The sequence below is a fragment of the Tupaia chinensis genome, unplaced genomic scaffold (genome assembly GCF_000334495.1).
Source record: "Tupaia chinensis unplaced genomic scaffold, TupChi_1.0 Scaffold000115_1, whole genome shotgun sequence".
NCBI classification, from domain to species: Eukaryota; Metazoa; Chordata; class Mammalia; order Scandentia; family Tupaiidae; genus Tupaia; species Tupaia belangeri.
The window spans coordinates 111,507-123,636 of record NW_006159579.1 but is presented as its reverse complement, the minus strand read 5'-3'; the positions used below and the strand labels follow the sequence as shown (position 1 = coordinate 123,636).

The 12,130-nt window shown below is 47.0% G+C and overlaps 1 protein-coding gene across 2 annotated transcripts in view; it reads left to right on the top strand.

Moving 5' to 3' along the window:
- The window catches only part of SUN5 (Sad1 and UNC84 domain containing 5), a 24,950-nt gene that overhangs the window by 10,459 nt on the left and 2,361 nt on the right, over positions 1-12,130 (top strand). For both annotated transcript variants that reach the window (XM_006143997.1, XM_006143996.1), the window contains exons 9-10: positions 9,304-9,382; positions 10,721-10,836. In XM_006143997.1, coding sequence (XP_006144059.1) covers positions 9,304-9,382; positions 10,721-10,836 — 195 coding nt within the window. The remainder of the gene's footprint in view (positions 1-9,303; positions 9,383-10,720; positions 10,837-12,130) is intronic.

Here is a 12,130-nt window from a genome sequence, read left to right as displayed (position 1 = left end):
GGCGTGAGTTTTAAGCCACCGGGTCCGGGACACGAACCGTGGTCGACTACGTGGGAGTCCAGCGACATAGCCATTACGCTAACTGCTGGTTCCCGGCACCATCTTTTTTAAAAATTAGCTTCTGAATCATCAACCGGAAAGAAAACATTCTAGAACAACATCATTAAAAACAGCTCTGGTAAAGCATGGTCACTATTATGTATCATAAAGCAGGTACAAGGCATTTTACATTCACAGGGGTATGATACGGTACTGTCCTACATCTACAACACTAGAGAATACAATTAAAAATTAAAAAGGCATTATTTGAGACTTGATTCTACTTTTCCAACAGAGGGCCCAAGGATGGTATAACAAAGTTCTGTAAAGAAATGCACTTTCTTAGATAGGATTCCTTTCATTAGCAGCACAGTTCTAGGTACTCACTGCTCTTCATGAATATCACCTAAAAACCATTAAGAAAAGAAGAAGAAGAGGAAGAACAAGAACAAGAAGAAGAAAAGAAGAAACAAAAACATTTTAGCCAATAAACCCCACCAACAAACCATTGGATTCATACAAAGATGACCAAGTAGAGGCTAGCAAGACTCAGCCTAACTAGTATTTTATAAAATCTGTCATGTTTGAATGGTGAGAGAACCTTGGAACAAAGAAGATGTCAAGTAGCGCTTCGAAGCTTCAGACCGCAATCAAAACAGAATCATTTCAAACAGAAGGAGGAGTCGAGCACTCTCACTTGGATATGTTCAAGGATGCTGACATCAGTATCGAATCATCTGCTCACTCATCCAGGAAGAAGGGGAGATCAGTTACTGTTGTACTATGATTGTGTTCAACTCTACCACTATGTTATAAAAACAGCAAGCTGCCATAATAAAAAAATAAGACTCCTCTACCCAGCACCAGTTGTCTTCAGTTCTTCACCCCCAAGCCTACAGATGCCATAACCATATCCAAAGTACCTGAGGGAGCAAGGAAACCATGTCTGATGGATTAGCTGGACCACTATGGTGTCAGGCTGAGGTATTCCTCCATGGTGCCATCTTCCTCTATTTCTGGTGTTTCATGTAACCATAAAGATTTCTAGGTCTAAAGTATATCCGCTCAAGAAGTGCATGCACAATTTGTATATAAACTGACCAAAGATGCAACAGCCATCGATCGAGCGCAAGTTATAGTGCAGGTGCAAGCTTGCAAAGCCCTATTTTCACAGTGCAGCAGCTGTGTGTTGGTGTACATTGCTCCTATGTCCCTTGTGCATCTCCAAGCTCTGGACAGGATGCTATCAAACCATTTACCCTTTGGCCATTGGCCTTGTCTGATTTCATTCTCCCTGTTTCCCCTCCCCCCCCCATCCCCTGCAATAAATCACAGCTTTTAAGATTTTTTTCTTTGGTTTTGATCGCCTACGGTTTGATTGGTCCAGTTCAAACAGGTTTGGGGCTCTGGTAGGTACAGGAGGTGGCTTTTCTACTTTTTCCTGACAGACACCAGGAGGGTCAGTCAGTGTTTCGGAAGGATAACTTGAATCACTGTCCACCTTCTGGGCTTTGCCTCCTATCTGCTCGGTTGCTGTTCAGAGAAGAACCGTTGCATGGACTGAAAACCCTGTGCTCTTTGCTTTGCCAACACCTAGGACCAAATGTCTTGTGGCTGAGTCCTCTTCTGACAGCTCTCTTCTGGGAAAATATCACTTCTTCCCTTATTATTTCTCTCCTCTCTTTTGATTCCAATTACATCCATACAGATCTGTAGAATGTTTCACGTGAATTCTATCCTATTATCTAGATCATTTGTTTTTTCATTCTTAACTTCAGGTGTTGCATTGTTTAGTTCTAGAATATATATTTGATACCTTTTCACAGATTAAATTCTGTGAAGTTCTCCAACATTTTATCTATGTTATCCATCTTTTTTCTTTATTTAACATATTAGTTATCAGTATTTTTAAAAAGCATTGTCTGCTCATTACAATATCTGGATCATCTAGTGCCTTGATTTTCTGTTTTGTTTTGTTTTTTTTCCTTCCCTTGGGTATCAATCATATGGTCTTGCCGCTTCATGTCTACTAATTTTCAGTGTTTTCTGGACATCGTATACAAAAGAACTGTAGATGCTTCAAATAATTATAACTTCCACCAGAGAGAATTCTCCTTTTTCTTTGTCAAGAAGATAAACTAAACGGAACATTTCCATTTAGATGTGCATTTGAGCTGACTCAGGCAGACACATACTTCAATTTTTATAAGATTCGTTTATCAGACGTATTCAGAAGTTTTCAGCTTAGAACACTCCCATGTAGTTTCAAAAATTTGAAAATATGTCTTAATGGAAATGACAGACCATGGATTAGAGGTCTCTCAAGTCTCCAGTACTGTCTCCCAGCCTCGCATGAATGTGAACTCTTTGGCTCCGGTGGCAGCTTCTCTGCCAAAGGAAATCAGATTCTAACTGTGCCCAGAATTGGTTTAGTGCTGCCAGGTGAAATGCTGCTGAAGGTCTTCAGTATTGACTCTCCACTCCTTCCAGGGCAATGAATTTCAAAGTTTGGCCCACGTGTTGGCTGCTTCAGCATCACCTGGGCAAATGTTAAAAAATGAAACAGGTCCCAGCCAGCCCTACTGAATGATATGCTCTGAGGATGAGAACGAACATCTGTGTTTCGACACGTGCTCCAGGTGATTCCGACACATACTAAAGAGGAGCACTGCTCTAAGGCTATAATCTTTGACTTGTTTTGTTTTGGGGCTCCCTCCCTCAGAAGGACTTGGCTTCCCAACCATTGTGAGGATGTGAAGTTGTATTCTGCCTTTCAGAAACTATTGAAGTTGCTCTTTAGTCTTGGAATTCAGTTCAAATCTGGTGAGAACTGGTTGTGTTTGAGGCTCTTTGAGTCTCCATTTGTCATTTTGGCTCTGTGTGATAATTCACCAATAATAGTTCGATGTCTAGCCTAAGCCCAGATCCTCATCCCCTGCCCAGAACCATTATATGCCCCCAGGGATTAAAAACAAAAGTTGTCAGTATACCCTGAAATGGCTCTCCTCTCTCTAGAATTTTAGTCCATCTGGTCCTCTTGTCTTCCACAGCTCAGTAATGGTTTCCAAATACCACTTACTGGGACCAGCAAATGGTGTAATGGCTATGTCACTGGACTCCCACGTAGTTGACCGTGGTTCAAGTCCTGGACCCGGTGGCTTAAATTTACCCTGGGCAAGTGTGCATGCGTGCCCAAGATCCCGAGAGAAGAATGGAGGAAAAGGAATTGCGACATGGCCATCCCGTCCTGGGAGGTGATGTCTCACTTTCTGCATCTCCGTGTCTTTCTGGCAAGCACACACGCCCCATGGCATAAAAAAACAAAAACAAACAAACAAACAAACAAAAAAACCTTATTAAACTAAGTGACTTGGGACCAAAGATGGAATGGTAGTTACGTTACTGGACTCCCACATGGCTGACCACAGTTCAAGTCCTGGATCCAGCAGCTTGAAAATCATGTCAGGCACATGTTTGCTCAGGCCCAAAATCCTGAGAGGAGAGTGGAGGAAAAGGGATTGTTGATCCCTGGGGAGGGGGAGTGATTTCTCACTTTCCTTCTCTCTGTCTCTCCAGCAAGCACACATGCCTTATGGCAAAAATATTAAGAAATAAATTTTTTTTAAATTATATTGATTTTTCTCGTTGGCGTTAGTATGCAGGTTGGCCCTCAGTAACTTACTACATCGTACCCAGAACCCCCGCCTCTTGTCTGAAATTTCATAATAATGTGCGTATGGGTTGGCTAACCTTTACACTTTTCAATCTAGAAATTCATATTGAGCCCTTAGAAATGTTCTTTAATTATGTGGTTAAATTGGTGATTTCTCCACGGGCCCCTTTTTCTCTGATCTCATTTTTGAAGCATTTATTGTGTGGATGTCAACTCCTAATCAAATCTTTTTTTTTTCCTTCTGTTTTCCTTTTCTTTTTTTCTTTTTTGTCTTTTTGTTCTACAGTCAAAAAAATATTCTCAGCTTTATCTATGAAACCATCTGTGACTTTTTATTTCCATATTTCATATGTTATTCTGAATTCCCAAGAGCTTGTTTTTTGCTCTGAGTTTTCCTTTTTATAGGATTCTATTCTGGTTTTATGAATGAAGCCTTTCTGAGCTTATTGGTGATCATTTTCTCTTTTATGTTTACTTCTTGAAGAAGTTCTGTTTTCTTTAGGTGGACCTTGTTATTTTTGTTTTGGTTCCCATTCAAGGCTTTATGTGGTTGCCCGACGGTCCTTAGTTGACTATAGAGAGGATCCGAAGTGCTGACTGCTCTCTCTGAATGCTCACTGCGGAGGCTGACAGCAGATTTCCCTGTCGCGTGCATTTTCTCGGTGAACACCTGATGTAGATATCTTGGACAAGTGGACTCCCCAGAGAAACTGGGAGTGGGAGGGGTCTCAGCACTCAGCGTGCACACATGCACTTAAACGAAGCCTCACCTTCAACCATATCTGCTACTCTCCAGTTCAGAGACCCTCAAATCTTTGTTGAATCAAGATATTTATGTACATAGCAGGACCAGCAGGTGGCATGGTGGTTAAGGTGCTGGACACTCCCACATGGCCAACCACAGTTCAAGTCCTGGACCTGGCGGCTTCCTTTATCCCTCTCTCTCTCTCTCTCTCTCTCTGTCTCTCTCTCTCTCTCTCTCGTGTGTGTGTGTGTGTGTGTGTGTGTGTGTGTGTGTGTGTATCTCTCTCTGATCAAATTTAAAGAATGAATGAATAAATAAAATTAAATAAATAATAATTTTTTAAAAGATATTTATGTACATAGCAAAATACAGAAATCTTAGTTATACGGTATTTTTTTTTAAGAGAGAGATATTTTTTTCTGACTGCCAGAGAGACAGACACAGAGAGACAGAAAGCAAGAAATCATCTCCCAGGGGGGCTGGCCATACTGCAATCCCTTCTCCTCCATTCTTCTCTCAGGATTTGGGGCAAGCGGGTACACATGCCCAGCATGAGTTTTAAGCCACCAGGTCTAGGACTCGAACCACAGTTGACTATGTGAGAGTCCTGGGACATAACCATTTCACCATCTGCTGGCCCCAGGTATAATAAATTTTTACATTTGTATACAACCATATAACCCTGCCCCATATAGAACATTCTAGCCCTTTCCAGGTCCCTGGCATTTCTTCCAGACAATATAGTCTCAGGGGTAACCACTATTCTAACTTCTATTGTCATATATTAGTTTTACCTGTTCTGGATTTTAATATAAATGGAATCCTACAATCAATATGTTCTTTTTTTTTTTTTTTTTTTGGATAGGTTTTTGCTATAGGGCGCGTGCGCTCACCAGACAGAGAGACAGAAAGTGAGAAATCACCCCCCAGGGGAGATGGCCACGCTGCAATCCCTTCTCTCCATTCTACTCTCAGGATCTTGGGCACACATGCACATGTGCCTGGCGTGAGTTTAAGCCTCTGGGTCCAGGACTCGAACCTCGGTGGACTACATGGGAGTCCAGCGAAATAGCCATTAGCCAACTGCTGGTCCCTAGTGTGTTCTTTTTTATGTCAGATTTCTTTCACTTAGAATAATGTCTATGAGAGGGCCCAGCAGGTGGCATGGTGGTTAAGGTGTTAGACACTCCCACATGGCTGATCACAGTTTGAGTCCTGGTCCGGGCAGCTTGCTTTCTCTCTTTCTGTGTGTGTGGGTGTGTGTGTGTGTGTGTGTCTGGTCAAATTAAAATAAAATGAATGAATAAATAAAATTAAATAAAAATAATTCTTTAAAAAAAAAAAGAAGAATGTCTATGAGATTCATCCATATTGTTGCATATTTTAGTAGCTTCCCCCCCTTCATTGCTGATTCCATTGTGTTGATAAACCATACTTTATCTATTCTACTAATGAAGGACATTTAGATTGTTTCTCGTTTGTGACTCTTATGAGTAAAGCTGCTATTAACATCCTTTTGGGTATCATTTAATGAACATATACACTTATTCCTCTTGGGAGTGAATATATCTAGGAGTAGAATTGCTGTGTGGTAAGGTATCAGTACCTTCATTTTATTAGCTAGTGCCAGCTTTCCAATTCACATTCCTATTAGGAGCATATGCAAATTCCAGTTGTTTCACATCTTCCTCGATAATTGGTATTATAAGTCTTTCTGATTTTATCATTCTTTATCTTGCTGTGATTTTAATTTGCATTGCCTTGCCTGTTACTAATGTTGAGTGTCTTTTTGTGTATTTATTGGCCCCTTGGATTTTTTCACTGTGCCCGTGGGGCGGTGGTGGGTGTGTGCTGTTCATAGTGATTTGAGAGCTTTAATGTGTTCTGGCTGCATGTCTTTGGTGGGATATATTGATACATAGTTTAGATATCTTCTCCCAGTCTGTGATATTGTTTTTCACTCTCAATGGTAATGAACAATTCCTCATTTTAGTTAAGACCAATGTATCTCAATGTATGTTTCTTTTGTGGGCATAGCTTTTGGTGTCCTGTTTAAGAAATTTTTGTCTGTCCCAACAGAGCCCCTCTGTTTTCTACTGGGGAGTGGAGGAGAATATCTGGGAAATCTGCTTCTTTTTTTTTTTTGGAGAGGTTTTTGCTATAGGGCACGTGCACTCGCCAGACAGACAGAGAGAGACAGAGAGACAGAAAGCGAGAAATCACCCCCCAGAGGGTATGGTCATGCCGCAATTTCTTCTCCTCCATTCTCCTCTCGGGATCTTGGGCATGCATGCACATGCACCCGGCATGAGTTTTAAGCCACCAGGTCCAGGACGCGAACCGTGGTCGACTACGTGGGAGTCCAGCGACATAGCCATTACGCTAACTGCTGGTTCCCGGAAATCTGCTTCTTAAAAAGCTTCCACCTGGGGCCAGCAGGTAGCACGGTGGTTAAGACGTCAGACTCCCACATGGCCGGTCATGGTTCATGTCCCAAACCTAGTGGCTTTCTTTCTCACTTACCCTCTCTCTGTCTCTCTGCTTTTCTCTGGTGAATTAAAAAATAATAATAAATAAATAAATAAGATTAAATAATTATAAAATATAATAAACGTCCACCTATGGGGCAGCCTTTGGTGTGGTGGTTCAGACTGGCTTCCACATGACCAGCTACACAAAGTCCCAGACACAGTGGCTTGAAAAAAATCCTGGGTGTATGTACATGTGTGCTCAAAATTCAAAAAGAGGGAGAAATGGGGGGCAGGCGGATGGTGTGGTGGTTAAGGTGCTGGACTCTCACATGGTCAACCACGGTTCAAGTCCTTGACAAGAAGGCTTGCTCTCTCACTTTTTCTTCTTCTCCCTGTCTCTCTCTGTTCAAATTTTTAAAATAATAACAACAAATGTAAATAAATAATTCTTTATTTTTAAAAAAAAAAAGAGGAGGAAATGGAAGAGAAGGGATTGCAGCTTGACTCCCCCCCAAACACACACACAGTTTTTACATCAACAAAAAAGAAGACAATCACTCCCTATAACACCCTGGCTATGATTCTAGTGCATAAGAAAGCATTCCGAAACTTGGTTATGTAAAACCCATTTCATTACGCTCTGAAATCCCGTGAGTTAGGAATTCAGACAGGACCCAGCAGGGGTGGCACGGTTCTGCTCCATGGTGTATGGGGCCTCAGCTGGCAACAGTTAAAGGCTGGTGGGCGGTGTGGGGGCGGCAGTAACCTGATACCTGGGCCTGGAATCATCTAAGGGCATCTTCACCAAGGTGTCCTGAAGCTAATGCTGGCTGTCAGCTGGGAACTCAGGGCTGTTAACCAGAGCACCCATGCGCTCTTGTCATGTAGCTTAGGCTTCCTCACAACATCGTGGCTGGCTTCCAAGAATGAGAGTCCCTGGAGAAGCAGGCAATGTCGTATCACTCTTTAGGACTTAGTCCCAGAAGTCACATAGCATCACTTCTGCCATTGTCATAAGCCCAGACTGATGAGAAGAGAACTTTGACCCTGCCTCTCAATAGAGTATTAAAATCTCATTGAAAGAAAAGCATGGTGGACTACCCTGTGGGCTGGTGGTTAAGACAGCTGGATCTCACATGGCCGATCATGCAGTTTGAGTCGTGGACTCAGCAGCTTGCAAAGTACACTGAGTGTGTGTGCATGTGCATGTGCATGCATACTCAGAATCCCAGAAGAGGAAGAGATGGTGGCGAAGAGATTGTAGTGTGACCATGTCCCATGAAGGGTATTCTCTCTCTCTCTCTCTCACCCCCCCCCCCGTCTCTCTCTGACAAGCACATGTATCCTCTGGCAAATTATTAAAAAAGAGAGAAAGAGAAGGAAAGGAAAGGACGAAGGAAGGAGGAGAAGCAAAGCATGAAATGGGAGACCCTGCTATAGCCATTTCTGGAAAACAGAATCTTCCCCAACTGGGGGCTGGCAGGTGGCGTGATGGTTAGGGGTGCTGGATTCCCACATGGCTGACCATGGTTCATGGTTCTGGTCTCGGACCTGGTGGCTTCCTTTCTCTCTCTCTCTCTCTCTCTCTCTCTCTCTTTCTCTCTGTGTGTGTGTGTGTGTGCCTGGTCAAATTCAAAATATAATGATAAATAAAATAAAGGAAATAATTAAAAAAAAAAAATTCCCCCAACTGTGAAGAGTCTAAGAACAGTGGGTGTTTACTGAGCACCCGCAGTGCTGAGCACCGTGCAGTCTGTCTGCAGGAGATGCAGCCTGAACTCTGGAAACAAATCATCGTCGGCTCTGTTTCTTAGCGATTGTGTGACCTCGGACAAGTTACCTCTTTGTGCCTCGGTAGTGCCATCTTTAGAATGAGGAGGACATAGTGCTGCCTCCTAGGGGCGCCATGAGGAGACGTGTAAACAGACAGGAGCTGAGAACAGACCCGGCACACAGGGCTCTGAGGACCTTCTCTCTAATCACTGTCGTGGGACGTAGGCGGAATTGTTGTCCCATCTTACAGACAAGGAAGTCGAGACTCAGAGGGACAGTTAAGTTGCCCAAGTCCTAAAAGCAGTAACGTCTGCCTGATCCAGAGCCCCTGCCCTTCCCCCACTGAGACGCTGGGAACCCTGTGTGACATCTGGTCATGGCAGACTTGAAAGTACCAAGTACCTCCAGTGTGTGGCAGCGGGTGGCCCTGTGTCACCTGTAGACAGTCCTGTGCAGGCCAGTCAGGGGCTCCCACAGGGCAGGGTTAGCTGAGAGAGAGGAGAAGGTGTCCCACAGCCACCTGCCACCTGGTGGGGACTCACCTGCGGGCTCGCAGGCTGTAAGGACACGCTGTGTACCACTTGTGTTTTCTGCCTCCTCAGCAAAAAATGACCCAGAAAATAATGAAGATGATCCAAGGAGACTACATCGAAAAGCCAGACTTCGCCCTGAAGTCTATAGGTGAGTGAGTCCCCTGCCGGCCCTCAGAGTCCTCAGGACTTTCCATGAGGACGTCTGTCGAGGTGTGGTCGCCCTCTGCTTCTGGGAAGTCCGTCCTCAGAGCTAACCTCACCTCCCGGCTGGTTTTCTTGCCACTCTCATGTTTTCGCAACAGGGACAGGGGTAGGGTGCGGGAACCCCCAGGCCCTCGAGACTGCCCTCGCCTCTCCACCGCCCCCGCCCACTCACTGTTCTCCAAACCTGGTACTGGGCGCAGGGAGGTCAGCCAGTGAGAGCGGTCCTGCCCCTGGGGTCAGCGGGACTCACTACATCGCAAATCAGCACAGGCTGAAGCAGTGCTTCGGGATGACAGCAGGTGGTTGGGAGAGACAGGATCTGGGAAAAGGTGACCTCTTAGGGCGACGACACTGGGGTGAGACCCGGTGAGGAAGGAGAAGCATTTCAGACCAGGGGACAGCGTGGAAGATGCTGACAAGGAGGCCAGCAGCACAGGAATGGCAGAGCAGGCTAGGCCACAGGAGGGCCCCCACCAGGCAGCACGACTGGCCCAACACCCCCAGGGTCCATGCCGTATGGTCAGAGGGCATGAGCCCCAGGGCTGCACAAGCTTGGACCTCGCTCCCCCTCTCAGAGCTGGAGGCTCCTCGTCTGTTCACTGGGGAGAAGAGCAGAGTAACAAGGCTAATATAGGAGAGGACTTCAAAACATTTGTGGAAAATGGAATTAAAGTACAATTTATTTTGGTACCAAAAAATGGGGCAAACTGCAGTTTTTTTCATAATATGTATTTTCCATGAACTTTTTTTCTTTATTCATGATCAAGCACACGTGTGCGCAGGTCAGGGGGAGGAGCACCCTCCGCAGGGCCTGGTCATGCCATGATCCCCTCCTCCAGCCCTCTAACCCCTCAGATCTTGGGCTCACACACACATGCCTGATATGTTTTAGGGTGGCCAGGCCCAGGATTTGAACCGTGGTTGCCATGTAGGGTCCAGCTTCTCCTGAACAGTGCGTTACCGCGGTGCCAGGAGCCAGCCCTTTTTCATAAACTTCTGGACGCTCTCTCGCACAGTGAGTGCATGCTCTATGACAAGCGCTTCCAGAGAAGCACTGGAGTGTAACTCACTTCACCCTCACAAGCACCCTGTCAGGAGGACGCTGTTGTCCCTGTTACTGCTGCTTCTGCTGCTACCGTTATTCCTCCCATTGCCCAGAGAACGCTGGGTCTCAGAGAGGGTCAGTGCTCCCACGGCACTCAGTGAGTGCCCGGTCAGTGGGGGTCCTCCCGCCAGACAAGGGCCAGGCTGCCAGGCTGATACCCCCACCTGCCTCCCGTAGGGGCCAGCATCGACTTTGAGCACACGTCAGCCACGTACAACCACGACAAGGCTCGCTCCTACTGGAACTGGATCCGGCTGTGGAACTACGCCCAGCCCCCCGATGTGATCCTTGAGGCACGGGCAATGGCAGGGGGCTGGGGAGGGCAGGGGCAGGGATGTGGTCAGCGCCAGACTCTGGGGCAGCAGTAGGCAGCAGAGGTAGGGGAGCAGGAGTGAAGAGGGTGGGAGCCTGGAGTGGTGTTAGGGGTCGGGGCAGGAAACAGAGCTGGACCACGGCAGTGGACAGAGGGACAGGGCGATTGGCAGGGTCGGGGCTGGGCAGGGGCAGGAGGGAGGACAGAGAACAGGAGCATGGGGGCCTGGGGTAGGAGCGGGCACGAGGTCAGCTTGCTTTGGCACTGGGAGGGGACCCACACTCAGCCCTTCAGACCGGAGGGCCAAGGACCCCTTAGGACCACCCTGGGAGGAGCCCGTAATCTACCCATTTTGCAGAGGAGACTGAATCTTAAAGAGCCAGGTCCCTTGCCTGCAGCCACACAGCTGGTCACTGGGATGTGGCAGAGGCAGAATTCAAACCTGCCTCACGGATGAGGCCCAGCAAGGGAAATGGGCTTGCCAGGTCACAGAACAAATGACCTCATTCAGCAAACACCGGCTGCAGGGTTCGTCCTAGTGGCCAACGCTGGGCAATGCCAAAGCCACAGGTGACGCATCCAGGGGCCCCACCCTCGACGGACTCTGAGATCTAAGCGCTGGGGTTGGCCCTGGACAATGACCTTGTCCAGCCGGCGTGGGGAGGCCTCCTGGAGCAGGTAGCTAAAGACGAGCAGGAACCAGGGCCCACCAGCAAAGGGAACCGCAGGGGACAGGCCAGGCGGTTGTGCAGGGATACACAGTGGATGCCGGGCAAGGTGAGCGGGTGGCAGGCCCAGGCCAGGGAGGAGCCAGCCCTGGAGCAACCAGAGCAGGCCCAGCGGACTCTGCACTTCAGGCCTCCGGGCTCCAGCCCAACCGAGCTCCCTTCAGGCCCCAGGTCATCAGGCCTCTTACCACTGGGCCTTCCACATGCTGTCCCTTGGCTCACTGTTCCAGTCAGCTCTGTAGCCCCTTGGTCCCAGCTCGTCCAGGAAGTCAGCCCTGATCCCTCCAGCCCTCTGCACATCCTGTCCTAGCATCTATTGTTCCAGATAAGGACCAGCCATGCTGTGTCTTCAAGAAATGCAGAACCCGCGTGCGTGTGCGTGCGTGCCCAAGATACCGAGAGGAGAATGGAGGAGAAGGGATTGCAGCGTGGCCATCCCCCCTGGGGGGTGATTTTTCGCTTTCTATCTCTCCGTCTCTATCTGTCTGGCGAGCACACATGCCCTATAGCAAGCAATGCAGAACCTGCTGAATCAATGCCTTTGCT